This window comes from Chiloscyllium punctatum, chromosome 9 (genome assembly GCF_047496795.1).
Source record: "Chiloscyllium punctatum isolate Juve2018m chromosome 9, sChiPun1.3, whole genome shotgun sequence".
Lineage (NCBI taxonomy): Eukaryota > Metazoa > Chordata > Chondrichthyes > Orectolobiformes > Hemiscylliidae > Chiloscyllium > Chiloscyllium punctatum.
Window position 1 is genome coordinate 102,133,243 of NC_092747.1, and position 24,917 is coordinate 102,158,159.

Below are 24,917 nucleotides of genomic sequence, written 5' to 3' on the forward strand. Positions count from 1 at the left end.
GTTCTTCCAGCCTCCTGCATGTCAACTACAGCTTTTCTTTTATTTGGAATTGCTCTTCATGTGCTCTGGCCATGCCAAATAATTCCACTAGCCTCCTCAATAATTCCCTTCCCTCCCCTACCTGTGAACACATCCCAACCTGAGAGAGAATGAACTGTAGATTTGTGAGAAAGATACCTGAACTCCAAGTACTAAGTTACAAGGTGAGATTACACAGTGAGGCCTGTATTCAGTGGAATTTAAAGGGTTAAAGGTGATTTGATCAGAGAAACCGATCAAATGGATTGGAGAAGCTATTCTGAAGAAGTTCTGAAGGATTCTGAACAAGAGTCATATTGAGCTCGAAATCTTAACCCTGTTTCTCTTTCCATAGTTGCAGCCAGACTTGCTGATTTTCTCCAGCATTCTCTGTATTTGTTTCACATTTCCAATCTTTGCAGTGTTTTGCCTTTTTTTAAGCTACTTACTTGACGAGGGAGCCAGCTGAAAATTAGAGGCAGTGATGTTAGCGGAAACAGTTATTCACATAAATGTGCTTGGAAATCTGTTTTTGCTAAAGGCAGTTAATGTTGGATCAATTGTTAATTTTAAAACTGAGATTGATTTTTGTTATCTGAAGGTATTAAGGGATATGGAGGTAAAGATGGGAATGTAGAATGAGGCAAAGATCACTTATAATCTCACTGAATAGCAAATGGACTTCTGGTTTCTTTCTAATTGCATATACACACACACACATGCACAAATGAGCATGTGTAACTATCTGTATTTTAGCAGATTGGGACTTGTAGTTGGGGGGGAAGGGACATGTTGTCTTGTCTGGCTCGACTGTGCCGTTCCACAGACTCAAGATTAGTTGGCCGAGGATTTCTTCAGATTTCACCGATGTTGCTTCGTCAAATTAAAGAACTGCACTTGACTAGTGGAAGTTACACCAAAGTTTCCTCTGTCTGATTATTTGCCCTCTAATTGAAGTGTACAAACAAGAGCATTTAGTCTTTTATTCTGTACTTGGGTAGAGTACTGAAAATTCAAACCCACTATTCCCAGTATCATCAAAAAAAAAAGAAGATTTTTTAAAAAGTATGCAGAATTTCGAACTTTATCTGTCTTTTAGATCTAGATTAATAGAATGCATGGACCACGTTTTTGTATGGGTGGTTCTCCTATAACACAGTTGTTGTGTTCCTGTGCAACACCATGTTAAAGAAAATCACACAATATAAATAATGGGGCCTTTGGGAAAAATATCAGTAAACTAGAAACAAGTATAGTAGTTAGCCTAACACAAATGATAAAACAGTCTAAGTAAATCTTTAAATCATATATTTTAATGAAATAATACAGTAAAATTAACACAGTAACACTAAAATCATTGACTACAGCAATGTACCTTTTAAGAAGCTCTTCAGAAAGCACATGACCTGACTGACCACGTGAGGCCAACGCACAAGTCCAGCCCTCCCTAAGAATCTCCCACAGTTTGGAATAAAGTTCCTTCGAAATGCAGACGACAATTCCCAGTTTCAAGGCATGCAGAACTGATTGCATTCCTGTTTTAGCTGACCATGCTGAATTTGCATTTTGCAGACAGAGGATCCTGAGGCTGGGTTTTGCTGTTCAGCTAGTGCCAGGAATGGAATTGCGTAAGAATGAACCGGAGTTCACATTTTAAAAAATCTGCAATTCACAAATCACGTTAATAGACACTTGTTATAAGAGAACTACCTGTAACTCCACTCGCAGTTTTTCTGAGGAGGTGATCAGGTGTGCAGTTGATATAGTTTTTTATGAATTTGACAAGGTCCTACACTGGAGACTGATGAAGAAGGTAAAAGTATATGGGATCCAGCTTAATTTGACAAGTTGGATCCAAAATAAGTTGTGTAGTAGGACACAGAAGGTGGCCGTAGAAGGCTGTTTGTGTGACAGGAACCTGGTGTAATGGGGCATACCACAAGGATCAGTGCTGGGTCTTTTATTGTTTGTGATATATAAAAATGGCGTTGCAGAAAATGTGGCAGGTATGATAAGTGAATTTGTAGATGACATGAAGATTTGTCAGGCAGTTAACAGTGAGGAAGAAGGCCATAGGTTACAGGAGGATATAGACAGATTGATCAGATGGGCAGACCAGTGACAGATGGAAGTTAACCCTTCTACAGAAGTGTGAGGTTGTGCACTTTGGGAGAAGTAACAAGACAAAGGAGTAATCGGTGTTTGGCAGGACAGTGGTAAGCTCAGAGAAATAGAGGAACCATGAGGTTTTTGTGAACAGATCCCTGAATGACAGGTTAATAGGGTACTTAAGATATTGGACATTTGTCTTTATCAGTCATGGCATAGATTATAAAGCCAGGGAGATTATATTGGAGCTGTACAGAACTTTGGTGAACCACATTATAGGAAGGATGTGATTGCACTGGAGGGGCTGCAGAGGAGATGCTCCAAAATGTTGCCTGAGTCATAGAGTCATAGAGATGTACAGAATGGAAACAGACCCTTCGGTCCGTCCAGATATCCCAACCCAATCTAGTCCCACCTGCCAGCACCTGGCCCATATCCCTCCAAACCCTTCCTATTCATATACCCACCCAAATGCCTCTTAAATGTTGCAATTGTACCAGCCTACACCACTTCCTCTGGCAGCTCATTCCATACATGTACCACCCACTCTGTGAAAAAGTTGCCCTGGAGGTCTCTTTTATATCTTTCCCCTCTCACCCTAAACCTATGCCCTCTAGTTCTGGACTCCCTAATCCCAGGGAAAAGACTTTGCCTATTTACCCTATCCATGCCACTCATAATTTTGTAAACCTCTATAAGGTCACCCCTCAGCCTCCGACGGCCCAGGGAAAACAGCCACAGCCTGTTCAGCCTCTCCATATAGCTCAAATCCTCCAACCCTGGCAACATCCTTGTAAATCTTTTCGGGACCCTTTCAAGTTTCACAACATCTTCCTGATAGGAAGGGGACAAGAATTGCACGCAATATTCCAACAGTGGCCTAACCAATGTCCTGTACAGCCGCAGCATGATCTCCCAACTCTGTACTCAATACACCGACCAATAAAGGAAAGCATACCAAATGCCTTCTTCACTATCCGATCTACCTGTGATTCCACTTTCAAGGAATTATGAACCTGCACTCCAAGGTCTCTTTGTTCAGCAATACTCCATAGGACCTTACCATTAAATGTTTAAGTCCTGCTAAGATTTGCTTTCCCAAAATGCAGCACCTCACATTTATCTGAATTAAACTCCATCTGCCACTTCTTAGCCCATTTAACCCATCTGGTCAAGATCCTGTTGTAATCTGAGGCAACCCTCTTTGCTGTCCACTACACCTCCAATTTTGGTGTCATCTGCAAACTTACTAACTGTACCTCTTATGCTCGCAACCAAATCATTTATATAAATGACAAAAAGTAGAGGACCCAGCACTGATCCCTTGTGGCACTCCATTGGTCACAGACCTCCAGTCTGAAAAACAACCCCCCACCACCACCCTCTGTTTTTCACCTTTGAGCCAGTTCTGTATCCAAATGGCTAGTTCTCTCTGTATTCTGTGAGATCTCAACTTGCTAACCAATCTCCCATGGGGAACCTTGTCGAACGCTTTACTGAAGTCCACATAGATCACATCCACCACTCTTCCCTCATCAATCCTCTTTGTTACTTCCTCAAAAAACTCAATCAAGTTTGTGAGACATGATTTCCCATGCACAAAGCCATGTTAACTATCCCTAATCAGTCCTTGCCTTTCCAAATACATGTACAGTCTGTCCCTCAGGATTCCCTCCAACAACTTGCCCACCACCGACGTCAGGCTCACTGGTCTATAGTTCTCTGACTTGTCCTTACCACCCTTCTTAAACAGTGGCACTACGTTAGCCAACCTCCAATCTTCCAGCACCTCACCTGTGACTATCGCTGATACAAATATCTCGGCAAGAGGCCCAGCAATCACTTCTCTAGTTTCCCACAGAGTTCTAGGGTACATCTGATCAGATCCTGGGGATTTATCCACCTTTACTCGTTTCAAGACTTCCAGCACTTCCTCCTCTGTCATATGGACATTTTGCAAGATGTCACCATCTATTTCCCTACAGTCTATATCTTCCATATCCTTTTCCACAGTAAATACTGATGCAAAAATACTTATGTTAGTATCTCCCCCATTTTCTGTGGCTCCACACAAAAGCCGCCTTGCTGATCTTTGAGGGGCCTTATTCTTTCCCTAGTTACCCTTTTGTCCTTAATGTATTTATAAAAACCCTTTGGATTCTCCTTAATTCTATTTGCCAAAGCTATCTCATGTCCCCTTTTTGCCCTCCTGATTTCCCTCTTAAGTATACTCCTACTTCCTTTATACTCTTCTAAGGATTCACTCGATCTGTCCTGTCTATACCTCACTAATGCTTCCTTCTTTTGCTTACCCAAACACAATTTCTTTAGTCATCCAGCATTCCCTCTACCTACCAGCCTTCCCTTTCACCCTGACAGGAATATACTTTCTCAGGATTCTCGTTATCTCATTTCTGAAGGCTTCCCAATTTCCAGCTGTCCATTTACCTGTGAACATCTGTCCCCAATCAACTTTCCAAAGTTCTTGCCTAATAACGTCAAAATTGGCCTTTCTCCAATTTAGAACTTCAACTTTTTGATCTGGTCTATCCTTTGCCATCACTATTTTAAATGTAATAGAATTGTGGTCACTGGCCCCAAAGTGCTCCCCCACTGACATCTCAGTCACCTGCCCTGCCTTATTTCCCAAGAGAGAGTCAACTATTGCACCTTCTCCCGTAGGTACATCCACATACTGAATCAGAAAATTGTCTTGTACACACTTAACAAATTCCTCTCCCTCTGAACCCTTAACACTATGGTAGTCCCAGTCTATGTTTGGAAAGTTAAAATCCCCTACCATAAACACCCTATTATTCTTACAGATAGCTGAGATCTCCTTACAAGTTTGTTTCTCAATTTCCCTCTGACTATTAGGGGGTCTATAATACAATCCCACAATAAGGTGATCATCCCTTTCTTATTTCTCAGTTCCACCCAAATAACTTCCCTGGATGTATTTTTGGGAATATTCTCCCTTAGCACAGTTGTAAAGCTATCCCTTTTCAAAAATGCAACCCCTCTCCTCTCTTGCCTCCCTTTCTATCCTTCCTGTAGCATTTGCATCCTGGAACATTAAGCTACCAGTCCTGCCCATCCTTGAGCCATGTTTCTGTAATTGCTATGATATCCCAGTCCCATATTCCTAACCATGCCCTGAGTTCATCTGCCTTCCCTGTTAGGCCCCTTGCATTGAAATAAATGCAGTTTATTTTATAAGTCCTACCTGCCCTGACTATTTGACTCGCTTCTGTTCTCAACTGTACCAGTCTCAAATTGATCTCTTTCCTCACTATTTCCCTGGGTTCCACCCCTCCCACTTTACTTGTTTAAATCCTCCCAAGCAGTTCTAGCAAATCTCCCTGCCAGTAAATTAGTCCCCTTCCAATTTAGATGCAATCCGTCCTTCTTGTACAGGTCATTTCTACCCCAAAAGAGATTCCAATGATCCAAAAATGTGAGTCTTTCCCCCATACACCAGCTCCTTAGCCATGCATTCATCTGCTCTATTCTCCTATTCCTGTCCTCACTAGCTTGTAGCTCCAGAAGTAATCCAGATATTGATACTCTCAAGGACCTCCTTTTTAAATTACTGCCTAGCTCTCTGTAATCTCACTTCAGAATCTCAAACTTTTCCCTTCCTGTCGTTGGTTCCAATCTGGACAATGACCTCTTGCTGGCCCCTCTCCCCTGTGAGAACATTCTGCACCCTTTCTGAGACATCCTTGGTTCTGGCACCAGGGAAGCAACACACCATTCTGCGTTTTCGCTGCTGGCCACAGAAATGTCTGTATGTACCTCGAACTAGAGAATCCCCTAACACAATTGATCTCTTGGAACCCGACATACCCCTCGTTGCATTACAGCCAGTCAGCATACCAGAAACTTGGCTGTTCGTGCTATGTTCCCCTGAGAGTCCATCACCCCCAACATTTTCCAAAAGAGCATACCTGTTTGAAATGGGTATATCCATAAAAGACTCCTGCACTAGCTGCCTACCTCTCTTACCTTTTCTGGAGTCACCCCATCTATGTGACTGTATCTGAGACTTTCCCCCCTTCCTATAACTTCCATCCATCACATAATGTTGCTGTTGCAAATTTCTCATTGCTTCTAACTGTCTCTCCAACCAATCCATTCGATCTGATAAGATTCGCAGCCAGCAGCATTTATGGCAGATATAATCCGCAGTAACCCTTAAAGTCTCTTTAAACTCCCACATCTGACAAGAAGTACATATCACTCTATTAAAGGCCAGTTTTGCTCCTTCACAATCTCCAGACCCAGAAAATAACATCGTCCTATTCCTCTACAACACTGCCCCAGGTTAAATCAGTAGTTATGGCTTATATTTTAAGTTGTAATCAAGAGACATATCTCCAAAAACATATAATCAATAAAGAACCCACTCTACTCACTACTGCAGATTCTCTATAGGCCACACTTAAAACAATGATTAACTTATCTGATTCTGTGCTGTGAACTTCGCCCAACAGTTCCTCTAAGATCAGTTGTGAATTTCACTGTTTGTTCATTTTCCCAGAAGCACTCCGATGTCCAGCGATACATGAATTCAAACATCAAAGGCAGTAACTGTGCAGATTCTCTCTGTCTCTCTTTCTATCCTGCACTGTCCTCACCATGTGCTTCCTTTGTCTGTTCTCCCTTTTAAAACTGCTGTTGTTTTGCCTTTTTTTTCCAAAGTTCCAAAACAATGCAACAGCATGTAAAACAGTAATTGCTGTTCCTGGAATTTGAGGAAATCACCTCCAGCACCTAAAATTCTTCAAAAAAGGAGCAGCTGTTACAGCCAGAAATTTTCCATGGCCTCCATCTTGGATTATAAGATCTAGAAGACTCTAGATAAAACATTTTGGCTTTGAAGAGAGGCTGCATAAGTGTGGTTTGCTTTCTTTGGAGCAGAGGAGGCTGAGACGGGACCTGATTATGAGGGGCATGGCAGGTTGGATAGAAAGCAATTGTGGAGGGCTCAGTGACAAGGAAGAATGATTTTTAAAGTGAGAGCCTGGAGGGGTTTTAGAGGGGATTTGAGGAAACAAATTTTCACCCAGAGACTGATGGCAAATTGGAGTATACTGCCTGGGCAGGTTGTTGAAGCAGGAAACCTCACAACCTTTAAAAAGTACTTGGATGAGCCCTTGAAATGTCATAACATTCAGGGCTATCAGTCAAGTGCTGCGAGTGGGACTAATTTGGGTTTAGAGTATTTTTTTAATCAGTGCAGACTCAATGGGCTGAGGGGCTCTTCTGTACTGTATGTTTTTATGATCCTTTGATTTTAAGGTCTTTACGTTTTTGCCTGCCAGTCAAGGAGACTATAGCTAATCTTAATTTAAATCTATATTCCGGCCAAGTTTAACTTTTCATGTTTTCACCAGTATAAATCTCACAGTCTCATTCTTGAACATTTCAATTGCCCCCCTGCCCAGCAGCATATCATCTAAGAGTACTTCAGATGTACACTAGCCTGTGTGTGAAGAAGTGCTTCCTGATGTCAATTCTGACTGGTCCAAATATAATTTCAAGGTACAAGCCCTCAACAGTCCTTGAGTATCTTTTCGGCTGAGATTGATCATGAATCTATCTGTCTATAAGGGATTCTGGATTAGTGGTGCTGGAAGAGCACAGCAGTTCAGGTGACATCTGAAGAGCAGTAAAATCGACGTTTGGGGCAAAAGCCCTTCAGCTGATGAAGGGCTTTTGCCCAAAACATCGATTTTACTGCTCCTTGGATGCTGCCTGAACTGCTGTGCTCTTCCAGCACCACTAATCCAGAATTTGGTTTCCAGCATCTGCAGTCATTGTTTTTACCCTGTCTATAAGGGAGTCAAGGCTTATTGGGCAGAACAGTGGAAGTGAAGAATGCCAGTTCAGCCATGACCCTATTGAATGATGGAACAGGCTTGAGGACCCCAATGGCATATAACTGTTCCTATTTCTTATGGTATTGTTAAATGGGGAAAGTGATGCCCTAGTGGTATTATCACTGGACTGTTCACCCAGAGACCCAGGTAATGGTTTGGGGACCTGGGTTTGAATCGCACAGTGGCAAATGGTGAAACTTGTATTCAGTAAAAATCTGGAATAAGAGTCTCATGGTGACCGTGAATCTATTGCCAATAGTCATGAAAAACCCATCTGTTTCACTACTGTTCTTTAGGGAAGGAAACTGCCATCCCTATCTGGCCCACATGTAACTCCAGATCCACTGTAATATTGTTAACTCTTAATGCTCTCTGGGCAATTAGGGATCGGCAATACATGTTGCCCTAGCTGGCAATACCCTCATCCTGTGAATGAAAAAATATGTTCTAGACTCCCATAACTGAAGAAATGGTTTCTCTTCATCTATCCTGGGAAATCCTTAATCCCTCAATTATATCACCCTTTAGTCATCTAGACTTGAGCAAATGTAAGCCTGGTACTCAGTGTAACATGACCTTGTACTTTAACCTTTTCATCCCTATTATTTGCTGTACCACCTCCAAGGCCAATATCACTGTTGTGAAGTGCGGTTTTCTGATCTGAACACTATTCCAGTTACATTCCAAAGCCTTATACAATTGCATTATACTTTCCACTCATCTGTAATCTGTTAATACAGATGTTATTTGTAAAACCTCTTTAAATGGATGTAGTTACCAGTTGACCAACCCAAAGTATCCTCAGGCTTTGTCCTGTTCCACCTGAATAACTTTGCTCCATTAAGAGAGAGATTAAGTCTGGGTGTTGGAAGCCTATTAACCAAATGTGTTTGTCCTGGAGGTAGGGTGTTTAGTGTTTGGGACCTTTAATGTACACCTAACAGAAGGTGCATCAACTATCAAGCATTACAAATGAAGCATTTATACAGCACTCCTGTCATTGATACTTTCACACCCAAGAAAAAAATCTCCAGCATGAAATGGTGTCTTTTAATTTGTGTTCTTTGAAAACTCATTCCAGCATAACAAAATCATCTTTGTTGTTATTTCTTTGAAGGTCTGTGCCCTTTTATGGTTTGCCCAATTGAATTTCTAACTCCTTTACTTTCTTCAGATTCAGTAGCCCCTACACTGATAAAATTGAGTGGATATTATTTGTCTTAAAAACGTGATAGATCTTTCCTGAGTCAGCCTGCCAGCATGCAGTGGTAGCATGATAGTGTAGCATAATCCTTGGCGCCCTGATGAGTACCTCCAGCAGCCTCTTGCTCCCCTAATTGGGTGTGGGCCCATTGAAAGACAGTCAGGATACATCCATACAGGCAATGCATTGGCTGGGAAAACAGTACGAGATTGAGTGGCCATTGCTCAGAACGTGGGCCCATGGTTATTGGTGACAGGAGGTGATGTAATGAGACTTCCAGAATTGTTTCCAACCACATACAGTCTGTTCTAATATAACACAATACTTCCATTCCTGTGCAATTCCGCGTTATAAGAAAATTGCATAATAGCAGCACCATTTAAACCAATGGGACCGGAAACGCATTCTAGTCAATATAGGTTCAGGAAAATGTGCGCTGTACAAATAATGATCTAAGTTCTTCAATTGTGTTATAGGCAATTCACATTGAAGAAATGCACATTATAGCAGAACCGACAGTATCCAAGGGTCAGCAAGACTACTGGAAATGTGGGGCACATACTCATTAAAGTGAATTTATTGTGACTCAGCAATGATAAATAATAAAATTTATTTGGTGATGCTTTGGTGTTACACAAATTCAAGGTCCCACATCAGAAACGTGTACAAAACAGGACAGCTCCCTGTTAAAGAGGGAAAACGGTATCTTAAAAAAACAATATTTCGAAGCAAAACATGCTGAAATGATCAACCCTCAATATAGCTGGGCTCATTGGCATTGTCAGGCTGTCTGTAAATCCATAGCTGTCAACTATCCAATTATCCACCACATTGCTAAGACAGGACTTCCTCCTGAAATAGGGACAGACATCTCTCCTTAACACAATGGACACCTCTCCCAGCATTAAATAGGAGGGCTCTGCCCTCTTGATCTTTTAGCCAGGTGTGCTGAGGACCATGGCACCTCATCAAATACTGTCCATTGTTTTCTAGAGTTCTGCAGGTGTCAGTGCCAAAAATTTTTCAGACAAAGTTTCTTGTTGGAATGTGGAGCCACTTGTACTGTTAACCTTATTTAACTCATCACAGGTGGCACGGTCTAAGAGGAAGATGGAATAGAAAGAAAATCAATAATAGTTTGATTACTTGTCCTCGAGGAATGGCTGAGTAAAGTTAGAAATTACTCCAGTACTACTATATTGTGAGCACAGCAGAAGTTAGTGATCAGGACTGACATCAGCGCTATCAACTGATGGTTTGAGAGGTTAATCTAAACTCATGTTCTAATCCACAAAGATGGACTGCAAAGAAGTCACCCTCCTACTATAATCCCTCTGAATTACAGGACCTCAGGTCAGAAATGATATGTTTCTGGCTTGTTTTCCATCAACACTGTGCATGCTCTGTACTCCTACTCATAAAATAGTCCATCATGAATAATACTCTGTAAATAATAGGAATAATTTGCATGTATGCAGCTTTAATAGCTGAAATGCCGCAAAATGCTTCACAAGGGGAGATTATCATACTAAACCTGATACATGAGTCACACCAGGAGGTATCAAGGGGACAGGTGACAAAAGGCCTGGTCAAAATGTAGATTTTACGTCTCAAAGGATTATAATGGGGTAGAGAGGCAGAGTCTTAAAAAGTGTGCCCCAGAGTTTAGAGACTAAACCCGTAAAGCATTAGGCACTTACGCTGAAACAAAATCAACTGGTAATGTAAGTGAGGCCAGAAATGGAAGTTCACAGAGATTTGCAAGTCGAAAAATGTTCCACAAATCAGGAGAGGAGAGCCAGAGATTGTAAGGGTGAAGGGGACTTGGTGTGAGTTGAATACATTTAGTGAAGTTCTGGATTAGCTCAGCAGTAAGGAGGATGCAAGATGGAAAAGAAGAAAAAGACATACATGTATGCCATGTTCACACAAACTCTGCTGATTATTACCCTTGGATTATGCACCTCTTAGGTAAATGCCAAGAAGTCAGCATCAGTATTCCACATCTTCCAAGACTGGCGTATCTAGATGCAGCATGATAGCTTCTGGAGGAGGTTCAGCATCAGTCAGCAAAACAGAACATGGGGATATAATCTTAAAATTAAAACATGACCATTTCACACCGATGTCAGGAAACACCTCTTCACACAAAGGCTCAAACATAGAAGATGAAGTTACGAGGATCTACTTGGTGATATGTGATACAGTACACATCATCACAGGAAGTGATGCAGTGTCACATGATATGATCATGCTCTTGCTCTTTCTTAACCAACCTCTGGCAATTCCTGATAACTGTTGTTTTTGTTAGTTAAATTAGTTAATGTCCTTCATGTGACAGATTTCTTGGATACTCCTTGGCAATACAAAACCAAGAATAGTCTATACAATTGTCAATAGGAATTCTGGAACTCTCTCCCTAAACGTGAGAGGTCGGGTGAACATTTCAGGACTGAGATTGATACAACCTTTTTAGGAAAGGACATTAAGGGTCATTGAGTCAAGGAAATAGATGGAGATCAATTCTGTGTCCTTTGATTGTAATACCTCCCATTCTTTCATCTGGAGAAATGCTCCTGACTAATACCTCAATTGAAGGACAGGAATTAATATTCCTTGGGGTTGGGAGGAGAAAAAACTCAATTGACGTGCTATATGTCACTTTGAGAATTTTGCACTAACTCAGTGTTTAAATGGTCCATGCATGCTGCTACTTTTTTTGTGTTTATCTGTTTAAATGCAAACAAGCTTCTAAATGATGTGCCCCTTCTTCCCAACCGGAAAATCAGCTTCACACCATCTGCCTATCAGATGTTTAGAATCCAGGGCTGTGCATTAATGCCACATGTTTCTTTCTTTTACTCACCGTCCCCCGACTATGCAGCCACACTTATTTGTGTTGCTAATAGCATCTCCTGATTCATGTCACTGAAATGCTTATGATGGCTGAGTGATGAGATATTTATAAAACTGCCTGCATCTCTGAATAAACAGGAGTCAGAACGCCAGACATTATCCAATAAATAGTTTCTTATGAGATCTTTCTAGACTTCTGTGAGATGTCATTTGATAAGGGGGGTCATCTGTCTCTGCTTTCTGGTCCTTGGTCACGTTTCTCCTTGTGAAATTACGCAGTCTGACTCATATGAAAGTTTGCTCATTTAAAGGCATAGAGGCTTGAAATGACTTTATTCATGACCCTTCTCTCTCCCCAGTATGTTTTGGAAATAAAGACGTGTTTTGTTCACTGCTGATCTGATTTCCAGATTGCTCAATTTACAGCACTGTCACATGATTATCATAAAGGATGGATGGGAGTTGGTGCCAAGATGCTGCAGGGAAGGGGAAAAAAACACAGTTGAATTAATTTTCTTTCATGTTGTGCCATATTTTTTCTTGAATGACGCTTTCACACACTGAGCCCGTTTTTGGGCACACTCCGCTGAAAGGGACCATAGCTTTGGAAAATCCCTCTGTTAATTTCAGAGTGATCAAGGGGCTTTGGAGCCATGCGTTCAATCCCTGCACTAAATTGTCGTGAAAGAATGTTAGGCTCTGAAAGGGTTAATGCTGAGGAGTGCATTGTCCATTGCCCAATGCTGTATGGGTTTGGGTGGGGGAATGGGACAAGAAAACTGCAGATGCAGGGAGTCGGGGGATGGGTGGGAAGGTTATTTGAAATTGAAGAACTCGATGTTGACTCCTCTGGGCTGTAGGCTGCCCAGGTGGAAGATGAAGTGTTGTTCCTCCAGTTTGCGGTTTGGTTCATTGTGGCAATGGAGAAGGCCAAGGATGGTCATGTCAGAAAGGGAGTGGGAAGGGGAATTGGAATGGGTGATGACTGGGAGGTCCAGTTGGCTGGTTTGGGAGCAGCTGAGATGCTCAGCGAATCGTTACCTAAGTTTACGTTTGGTGTCCCTGATGTAGAGAAGACTACACTGGGAGAGCACCTGATGCAGTAAACTAGGTTGGAGGACTGGCAGGTGAACCTCTGTCTCACCTGGAAGGACTGTTTGGGGCCCTGGGTGGAGGTGAGAGGGGTGGTGTACCAGTAGCTTTTGCATCCTTTCCAGTTGCAGGGTAAGACACTTGGAGGTTCGGGGAGTTAGCAGGGCAAACCAAAGTTGGGGGAATAGCTTTGAACGAAGAAGGAGTAAGAAATAATGTTAAGGTCTCCCTTAAAACATTGCAATCAAGGTTATTATACCGATGATATTTGCATCTTGTTGCTGCCATGCAATAAACAGTGTACTGTTTAAGTCAAGAAGCTCCTTCTGAGATTGCTGAGTGATGTTCCTCACACACACTAGACCAAGCTGGCTTTGAAGCACCTCAACAGGAAAGAACATGTTGGCAGCAAATCTATCCAATGTGTCTTTCACCAAGATGAGCTGCGGTAAGAATACAACAAACCACAGAAAGTAATATTAGTTCCATGCAAGTGTGCCTCCTTGCTCGGAGCAACAGATCATGGAATTGACTTTTCAATTCTTCACTAATTATCATTTCCAGTGACAGAATGTTTGACAGTTTAAAATGTTCGATACACGAAAAGACAGATGTTTAACACTGAATTTTTTTGTTTAGATGCTGTTCTCAGACCAAACGTACTTGGTGCCTGAAACTCTTGACTGAACTGTACAAAGCACAGAAACAGGCCATTCAGCCCAACTGCTGTATACTGCCTCTTGTGCTCCATGCAAGCATCCTTCCACTCCCTTTTACCTCTCAGCAAAACCAGTGATTCCTTACACCTTCCTGTATTTAAGGAACTTCCCTTGAGTGTGTGAGTGTGTCTATGATGTGATACAGGAATTCTGCTGACACAATCTACACAGTTTCACTGTGGGGTAGCATGGTGACTCAGTGGTTAGCACTGCTGCCTCACAGCACCAAGATCCCAGGTTCACTTTCAAACGCAGGCAACTGTGTGGAGTTTGCACATTCTCCCCATGTCTGCATGGGTTTCCTCCCACACTCCAAAGATGTGCAGACCAGGTGAATTAACCATGTTAAATTGCCCATAGTGTTAGGTACATTAGTCAGACCGTAAAAGGGGATTGAGTGGGTTACTCTTCAGAGGGTCAGTGTGGACTTGTTGAGCCAAAGGGCCTGTTTCCACACTGTAGGGAATCAGATCAAAAACTTTTTATTACCATGGGTACTTTATTTGCAGCAATGTTAATGTAAATTTTTCCTATCCCCATAAGTTCATAATGCATAAATGTTCAGAGAGGTGTATAATGAAGATTCTGCATTGCCAAACCTGACTGGATATCCTGGATACACCAATATATGGCTTCATGTGTCTAACTGCCTCACCTCTACATTCCTGCTGTTGACCGCTCAATGTATCCATATTCAGAACAACAGCCTTCTTGACCAATTGGAAAACAATTTGTCTCTCCAACTGAATGACAAATAAAGAACTGCCATTTTTTCCAATAAAAGGAAACTGCCAAATAAAAATAAACTACTATGGATATTAGAGATCGAAATTAAAAATAGAAATTTCCAGAGAAACTAATCAGATTTGTAGCATTTGTGGAGACAGAAGCAGAAATGGAGTTTCAAGTCTAAGATGACTCTTCGTTGAACTGAAGGGAGTTGAAAGATTATGGTTTTTGTGTTGTTGGCCAAGGAGTGGAAGAGCAAGTGGAATAGTCAATGAGGGCGCCCAAAGCGTAAAGAAAGAAGAATGCTAAATGTGGTTGAGGAATGATTGCCAACAAGTAAAAGTAGGAGGTACTTAGATAGCCAAAAATGAGTTTGAAAGTGCTAAATTTCAAGAAATGTCTTCAAGGAGAAGAGCAAGAGAGAGAGCTAGATGGATTTAAGGAGGAAATTCCAGACTTTGTGTTTAAGCAGCTAAAGGAATAGCTGGTCGGAGCAATTAAAATTGGTTATACTCAGGGGGTCAGTCCTGGAAGAGTGCAGGGATCTCACTCACAGATGGTTCTGTGATTGGAGGAGATTACTAAGATAGAAAGGGACAGAGCAATGGAAGAGTATGAAGAAATGGATGAGGATTTTAAATCCAGGGACATTGTTGGATTAAGAGATATCAGAGAACACAGGGCTGATGGATGGACAAGTGAGGACACAGCCAATAGACTTTTGGATTAGCTGAATTTTACGGGGCATAAAAATACTATCATAGGCTAATCTTTGAAGTGTTTGCCTATCTCACCATTTATTTCTTCTTGTCTTCTCTTCTTTTTATCAGGTCTTACAGCAGCAGCAGCAGCTGCAGCGGCAGCAGCTACCAATGCTGCCATAGCAGAGGCAATGAAGGCAAAAAAGATCAAATTAGAAGCCATGAACAGCTTCCATGGTAACAGTAACCAGCATGGCGCAGAGTCTGAAAATGGCGACATGAACTCCAGTATTGGTGAGTCCCCTCTAAAATTAAACTACAAATTTGGAGTCCCACATGTGTTAATATCAAACAGGAAATACATTCAGATTCAAAATAATGTTAATCTAATTTTTGCGAATGCTGTGACGTGTAATTTAGCACAGGCTTTGCTGAGCGCTACTAGAGTTGCCAATCGTTTCAATTGACTGGACTGGTACCTTGCACACAAATGCCCAGAATTTCAGAGAAGGTTTCAGAATAATAACAGCAGCAGAATAGAGTTGTTTCGCATTCATTATCCTTGCAGATTTGCAGGTAAACCATTCACCCTGGTTTTACCCCAAAACACCTGATATGCACACATTACCATGCTCCCTTTCATACTCTGATATCACTTGGTTTATTAACATTGCTCTTCTCACATTCAAAAGTACAGGGATTTTTCTCTACAGTAACTGAAATTCTGAATGCATGTAATTTGATGGCCAAAAGTAAAGTAATGCCTGAAACACCATTTGGGTGATTCTAAGTGATTAGCAGAGCTACACCAATCTTTTTTGTAGCTTTGAATGCTTTTTGCTTATATTCTGTTAAAAAGAGGAAAGTTTGCACCATTCCATTTCATTGATACTAGAAAATAGGAGCAAGAGTAAGTCGTGTGGCCCTTTGGGCCTGCTCCACTATTCATCACAATCTTGATTGATCATCCAACTCGATAGTCTATTCCTGCTTTTTCCATATATCATTCGATCTCTTTAGCCTCAAGTACTAGATCCAACTCCTTCTTGAAATCTTACAATGTTTTGGCCTCAACTGCATTCTCTGATAGTAGATTCCAAAGGCTGACAAGTTTCTGGGTGCAGAAATTTCTCTGTATACAGTCAGTTCATCTATAACACCATGGTTGCGTTCTTGTGCAACACCATGTTATAGAAAAATCCTGCTTTAGAAACAACACTTAAAGTGTTGGTGTTGTAATCACAGTGCAGCCAACACACGTTTTAAAGGTTCGTGCTGTAGAAACAACATTCCCAATGTGTCAATCACATTACGGTGAATTTGTATTGACGAAGCACACGTTACAACAGAACAACTTGTAAGTTCCTCTATAAATGTATATCCCTACACGTGTTGCATTTAATGTACATGAGTAATGGTTTGATGGCTTCAAACTTTAACTTTCACAACTTGGTTATTTGCTTCTGTTAATTTTTGTTTGGTCTGCACTGCTTTTTGTTGGGTGCTGACAAGATTCAGGAAATTTGAATACAAGATCAATGTTAAATGCCATGCATTGTTTCTATAGCAATACATTCCAGAAAATTTCACTTTTTTAAATTTTAAAGTACACTTCTGTGTAGAATGCTATGGGATCATTAATAAATTTATGTTGGTTATAATAGATTAGATATACAAAGCTTCTTTCTTACATAGTAATTCCACATTCCTCACCCCCTTCTGTCTCACTCAATGTCAGGCTTTTTGATTTAAAACAATTTTGAAGATTCTAAGCTCAGTGATACTGCAAACACATTATTGTTGCGCTAACTGGAAATACTATTATGAGTAATTCTGATAGACTTATTGCACAGTATGAACAATTAGTATTTATAGAGTAAATACATAAAAGAAAACTAGATCTGCAAATGGTGTTGGTGCCACAAACTGTACACAGCAGTATCAAAATTTGATGCCTTATTATAACTGAGGGAAACATCTTCTTTACACATTTCCTTAGAAATTGGTTTTCATTGCCTCTGTTTTGTTCAGTTATTGACATACATTTGTGAGTATGTCAGCTTCCTTGTGGTACATCACCCAGGTGACTATTGTCAGTTGCTATTCTTTGTATGCGGTGAACTCTTGAATGTTTGTTGTATGCAATTTGTGCTAAAGGAGCCAACACTCAGTGAACTTTGTAACATTCAGGGAACAGATCATTTCAAAGGTGTTGTTACATTTGACTGTTGGGTTACTGAATTCAATTCTGCCTAGCAGTAGGGGTCTTGTTGCAAGGTTTTCAATAGATCATACAAAACAGTTTAAGGATCACTGAAAAACAGTTCCAGGCTTACAATTAGTTGGAGTTTGAAAGCAGAGCAAGACAGATGCAGGTTTCATGCAGAGATGAACTGTTAAGCTATGCTGCTGACTGAGGTAATTTAGGGCCACTTGCTCTGTGTAGTTAGGACTCTGGAAGAAGTTCTGGAGAAGTTCAGTAGGTCCATAAATATATTATAGTCCAGGCTCATTGAAAAGTCAAGAGCATTGGATAGTTTCATGTAGTAAGGTCTTGTTGGAATAGGTTCTGTGATTCAGTAGGTACATCTAAGTGTTGGAGTTAAGACTCAGGAAATGTCTTAGAAGTTGTCAAATCTTGGGGAAGATACCTTCTCCCATTAATGGCTCAGTGGAGCTTTGAGCTGGCCATACAAGAGCTCATAGTTTTTGACAAGTCAATGTACCAAAGTCTATTTCAACTGATGTAGCTTCACCAAGGGTTAGAAGGGTTAGGATGCTGTGGAGAGTTGAGATGATTTTCATTTACAAGAGGTATTAGTGGTCAGTGTTTCAGGTAGGCTGTAATAATGAAACTCGTACAGCCTGGCTTTATAAGTGAAAGTCTATTTATAAAAGTGGGTAGAAGTGTAAAGTCAAGTATCTGGTGCTCAAAGCCAAATTGCTCTGATAAGATACATCTCATTACCAAAACTTGTCAGCCTTCCAAGGAGAAGTAAAACTCGAATTTTAAATCCCATAGCTATTGACACAATCGTCAATCTTCATCTGAGATTGGAGAAGAATATAAATTGCACCTCTGCACTGGGTGATGATGTAAATGGACCAGTGTGGCTCTGTAGCAGCTGAGCAGCTGATCTAGGAGCAGAACAACTCAAAATGTAAAAGCTGCACACTTTCAGCAGTTGCAATTATGGCACAGGTTGCATCAGTGCAATATTAGCCATTGACAACGATGGATGGTCTTAGTTCTGCACTGAAATATGACCTTTCCTTGAAATAGCAATATGTAGCAGTGGTTTGGATGATGAAAATAAATAGAAAGGTCACTGTTCACTTGTGGGAGTTGTTCATTGTCCGTGTAACAGACTTACATTGTAGGACATGCATTCAGAAAGAAAAAATATGGAGCATGTAAGAAACATACTGTAATAATCATGAATAACCTTTGTTCAACATGTAGATTGGGAGAAACAGATCGGCAAAGCTAGCCTAAGTAATGAGTTCATGGTCTGTTTTCAGGACAGTTCCTTAGACCAGTACATTCTGGAACCGACCAAGATCAGGGTATCGTATACTTGATCATATACTGTAAGGCAGGGTTAATCAGTAACCTAAAGATGAAAATGCTGTAGGTGATAGTGACCACAGCATGTTGGAATTTCATTTCTAGCTTGAAAGGGAGAAGTTTCCGAAACCAACATGGTCATTCTAAAACCTGAGAGACATAACAAACTATCCAAGTCTTTATCAATATATACTTTCAGTTCCATCACACTGTAAACTTTTGCTATAAGTTTTGTATCTTACGATTTTATACTCCACAACCATCCGATGAAGGAGCAGCGCTCCAAAAGCTAGCGCTTCCAAATAAACCTGTTGGACCATAACCTAGTGTTGTGTGATTTTTAATTTTGTACACCGCAGTCCAACACCAGCATCTCCAAATCATACTTCTCTAACACTTTCCTCATTCCTGTGTAATTACCCTTATTCAATTCAGCACATTTGTTTCCAACCAAGGTTTATCCTTCTCAAACTAAATCCTCAAATCTACCATGTTATGATCACTGTCCACTAGCAGACCTTTTACTTTGAGATAATTTATTAAACCTGCGTCATTGCAAATTACCAGATCCAAAATAGTCCAATGTCATGTTGTGTCCAGAGCATATTGTGCGAGGAAACGTATCCTAAAATATGCTGTAAGAAGTCTTTCTCATAGCTCCCTCTGCCAATTTGACTTTCCCAATCTGCTTGAAAATTGGAATTCATATTCTCACTTCAAAGAGTTTATGACTGCTTGGAATGTCAATTTAACTGTGAAATAGAAGGCACCATACTGGAATAATGGAAAGTTATAAATCAGTCATGCAGTAGTAGTTAAGTAATGGAATCCTGAGGCTTATGTTAACAGACACAGTGAAGCAGCAAGCAATAGTTGTTTCTACACGCTAGCTTCCTTTGCCAAATCTTTAAAGGCTGGAGTTTTAAATGCCTCGACAGTACTACAGCTCCGATTGAGTTTTTCTTTTAACAGTTGTTGTTGAGATTTTGAACATTTGTATTTGACATTTCCAGTGAGCTTAGCTGTTTCAATGCATTTAAATAATTTAAAAAATACATCTATGCACACTTTTACACATTCCAAAATGCATCTTTTTCTCCTAAACAGCACTTTTCTCTCATAAAGCGGTCTGAAACCGTATCTAAGGGGGTACTTTAGCTCTCCACAAATATACCCTGGTCATCCAAAGAAATCCACAGTGCTCAAATCTGCTGTTATCAGGTCAAAACTGCATATGTCAAGTTTCATATGCCTGATCACTAAAATTAAGAATGACCACTGTCAGATCTGATTTATATGAGTAAATGCCTCAGCAAACGTGGACGCACAAAATGCATCCTGTTTCCATTCCTATACTTAGGAAAATGGTAGATGCTATATTCCAGAATGGGATTTTGCATTTTCACCCATTTTTTTTTCAATGATGTCCAGATTCTCCATTGATGTGAAAATTCAGGACTTGACTTTTGATTACTTCTCACACATATAATCTGTACAGATCAAGAAAAAGTATGTCCCACTCTTAATGTAAAACAAAGGAAAATCAAATAAGATTTATAGCAGGCAGTCAATTTGATATGGCTAGTTTTCACACAGCAGATGTTGAAAGGTAACTTGGGTCTCTACCTGGTATTACCCCAACTCACAAAATTCCAGGTTAAAATCCCCTTCTAGTACAAGAGCACAGAACTCAAGGCAAACATTCCAGTATAACAGTGAACGAGAGTTGCAGTTCCCAAGATGCCATCTTTTGGATGAGACTTTGAATCAAAGCACCATCTGTCCACTCAGGTAGATGTAAAAGATCCAGTGGCCTAATCCTCAAGAAGAGTTGGGTGTCAGCCATGGTGTCCTGGTCAATTTCTATTCTTAGTTCAATATCATAAAAAAAGATTGTGCTGACATTATCCCATTGCAGTTTGTTAGAGTTTGATCAATGCTAATTAGTTGCCACATTCTTAGATTACAAGAGAGAGATCACTTCAAAATATTAACTCAAAAGTGTTTTCAGGCATCCGGTGAGCTTGAAAAATGCTATGTAGGTGCAAAGTTTTTTCTTTCTATTGCTTTATTGTAATAGAATTGCATTATGACTTTTGTTCTCATGAAAATGATCCAGACTGATCACATGTTATTTAGTGGTTCTATGTTCTCACATTTGGAGATGGAATTGGACAAACCAGTATATAAATTGTGGAACCCATTAGTACAGTTCATAGCAGCTATAAAGAAATCAAACCAGATCTTGTGTACAGTAAAATAAATAGAGCACAGTTCTTAAAAAGTAATTCTAAAACTTGTGTGGAACAAGAGATCAGCCGTATCTGGACCACAGTGCATGACTGTGTTTACCGTCCAATGAGAAAGATATTCACAAATTGCCAAAGGTGCACCAAAGGTCAACTAAATTGATAGCTAGGATTAGGCACTTGAGATATAAAGGGAGACTGCAGGAATGCAAAATGCTTACACTGGAGAGGAGAAGGATCAAGACTGATCTCACTGAAGTATTTAAGATTTTAAAGGGAAGATAAACATTTAACGTAGTCACAGGTTCTACAACAAGATTATATTGACTCAGTGAAGCAAGGAGACAACAAAGATCCAGAGTGGTAAAAGTGTAGAATGGCTGATAAGGATGAGAGAATTGAATTTATTACCCAATAAAAAACATCTTGGTAGAGTGTTGTAATCAATGCCATGGGATATGTTTCCAAGATAGTAGAACTTGTCTGATGAGTATATGCATTCTTACATTCCTATGTTCCCATTGTTGATGCATATGTTGCCAAATCTCCACCAGGAAATTGTCAAGCCCAAAACAGCACTCCCACAGTGACAGCCTAGATTTTGTGAGGAAGTAGCTGGAATGAGATTTGAACCTACAAACTTCTGGCTTAGAGAACTGCTGTTGAGAAATAGAAGTTGTTCATTGCTCCACATTAAGACTATAGTCCATCATTTTATAAAAATAAATTAGAATGCTTATTTTCACTACAAAATGACTTGCCATCCAATACACATGTTGCTGGTAGCATAATATACAAGGCAACTTGGTCATTGTTATAAATGTACACACATTAGTCAACTACAGTTTAGCACTCCTTTCACAGCCATAACCACCTTTATACCATTCAGTAAGACAACATGTCCTAAATAAGAGGAAGGGCCTATGGCCTTTCACAACCTTTATCTTGCTCAATGCTCATCCAAGGTTCAGAGACAGAGCACCAGTCTCCATATACTGTCTCTAATCAGCTTCAAATCCTGAGTCAAAATCAGGAATGTTTCCACTAAAGTCTAGATATGGGCAGGACCTGTGGAATGGGTCTAAATCAAAAGTATCTTTGGAAAGCCAACATGCAATAATGGGAAAAATAGCCTCCAATTTGCTGTGAAATTCTATTATCCTCTGATGTAACATATATTAATTTTTCATGCCATGTTCTGAGTTCCCTGGTTTGACATATCCCCCATCAAAAGTTTATTTTGAAAATTTGATAGGCGCTGAACATTATTTTTCAACCATTATTCCAAATGGCTAGAAAATGAAGTGCAAGGATGCACCATCATTTGCAACATGACTTTTTTGGGGTAGCAACCCAGCTTAGAGCTGAAGGGCAGATATTTAGCCTTTTTCTGCAAAAGAAAATGTTCTTATCCCAAAATGAGGACAAGCCTTTATGGGCCATTTGCCATCTCACTTAATCTTAGTTGGCAGGAAGTGAGGGAAGCTGAATCAATGTCCTCTGCGCAGACACCCTGCGGATCGGAAAGTATGTTCACCTAGATTAGCCCTTCTTTCCAAATTGCTTTAATGCTGCTTCGTGATTGTCCAGCTGGGCGTGACTTTTTAGGCACATGTAAGACTGAAATTGCACTATGTGATATCAGCAAATGTGTTTGTATGACATTTCTCCCATCTGCCAGTTCCATTTGTACAAGCTTTTTACTAGTTCATGGCAAACCATATTAATTTATTAAAATAGTGAGCAAATGAATTTAACTAGAGTGCATAATATTGTTTATCACACCCAAAGTCTACTGACGCAGAAGTGGGAGTAGAATAAGTCCAGATGACAATATTTTGAACTTCCACTGAGATGGATAGTTTAAGTCCACTCTAAAGTTATCAGCCAGGGCAGAAAGAAAACATTAGTTGGCAAAAGTAAGCAGATTTCAAATGATAGGCAAAACCATAGGAGAAGGAATCCTGACTCCTGATGTTCACAAAGCTTCATGGATGACTATGTCTAATAAATACATTGACATGACTGGGTTAACTTCATCAGTGAAAATTGTAATAGGAATTATATTGCTAGGATGAAGTCATTCAGCCTCTTGATCTTTTTGACATTAAACTTGATAATGGCTGATCTGAACTCGGTTCACCCACCTCGGATCTATTACTCTTAGTGTCTTTGGCTAACAAATGGTCTACCAATTTCAATCTTGAAATTTCAAATAAACTCCCAGAATCAACAGTGCTTTCATTTTTGACCACACCATATCTGAAGAAACTACTCCCCAAAGTCACCCCTGAACAGCCACAGCTCTAATTGTAGATATTTTTGAATCAGCCTGTTAAGAGATGTTATGACAGTCCTCTGGAATGGCCGCCTGTTTCAGGGTGGGAGCCCTGTCACTATGCTGCAGTAGCCTTATTGGCTCTAATTTTAAGCTCTGAATCAGAGGAGATAGAATACAGAGAAATAATCAGATGCTTTTAAACACCTCAATTGGATCACCCTTTAATCGACAATCATCAAGCAGATATCAGTCTAATCTGTGCAAACTCTCCTGATATTTTAACTATTTGGGTTCTCATGATTACTAATGAACTTGTGCTGTGCCCCTGCTATGGTTGATAGATCTTGTCTGAATATCCAGATATCAATGGAGCACTCCAGTTTGTTTCAGAGGACACAGATTACAGCAATTTGAAAATTAGTACCTTCAAACCCTAATCTATAATGGTCCCTTGTTCAATCATTGCATCAATTTACTTGTGGTCATGTATTTCATTGCTGTGCTGTAATAAGTACAATGATCCCGTTCCACTTGTCAGGATTAATGCAGCTACCTACATTCTAAATAGCCAATAGATTGCATACATCTAAGTTCCTGGATTGCTGTCAGAGGAAGCTCCCATATTCTTTGCTGTTGTTTATAATTGTCACTCTGTTCACTTCTTGTGAAAATAAAAAAAATTTACATTCAATACAACTTGTAATATTTAATCTTACACTTAACGTAACTAATAATTTATTGTAAACAGTGTAGATGATGAGACTGTATTTAATACGCTGGTTTTCGCAAGGTTCTGAAAACAGAATCGTTTGCCCAACATCTGTTGTTACAGTTAGTACTTTATAGGCCATAAATTATCTGTTAACTTCCATTACAGAAATGTGATACAGTGCTTTGTTTTGGTTAGGATTTTATCTTCAGAATGTGCAACTGTGTAATGGTCAGATGTACTTGTGCTTAATTGTAGTGATTCTCTGGCAGTTTATTGGAAAGGAAACCACAATGAACTGTGGATACATTAATCAGTTCTCAGATGTAGGTTAAAGAATTCATTGTCACGTTCTTTGTTTTTACTTAAGCCTCAACATTCTTCTTCTCAATTTAATGTCATTTGGTTGAATGCCGACCTTCCATCTGCTTCCACCTGATCATGAAATGTGTGATTGAAGAGAGATATGAGACAAGAGGCCTGTCACAAGGTTCAACATCAGATTGCTACATTGGAATGCTGCGCATGCAGAGTACAGTATTAGATAAAATTACATGGAATTGACAGCTTGCGGATAGGCCATTTGGCCCAACTGGAATGTACTGGCACTTTTGCTTCTTAAATCTCCCGACCTCAACATAGAACATAGAACATCAAAGCGCAGTACAGGCCCTTCGGCCTTCAATGTTGCACCGACTTGTCATACCATTCTGAAGCCCATCTAACGTACACTATTCCACATACGTCATATGCTTGTCCAATGACGACTTAAATGTACTTAAAGTTGGCAAATTTAT

The 24,917-nt window shown here is 40.1% G+C and overlaps 1 protein-coding gene across 5 annotated transcripts in view; it reads left to right on the forward strand.

The window, feature by feature from the left end:
* Positions 1–24,917, forward strand: part of LOC140481571 (dachshund homolog 1-like) — a 593,017-nt gene that overhangs the window by 280,570 nt on the left and 287,530 nt on the right. For all 5 annotated transcript variants that reach the window (XM_072577986.1, XM_072577988.1, XM_072577987.1 and 2 more), the window contains one exon: positions 15,443–15,607. In XM_072577986.1, coding sequence (XP_072434087.1) covers positions 15,443–15,607 — 165 coding nt within the window. The remainder of the gene's footprint in view (positions 1–15,442; positions 15,608–24,917) is intronic.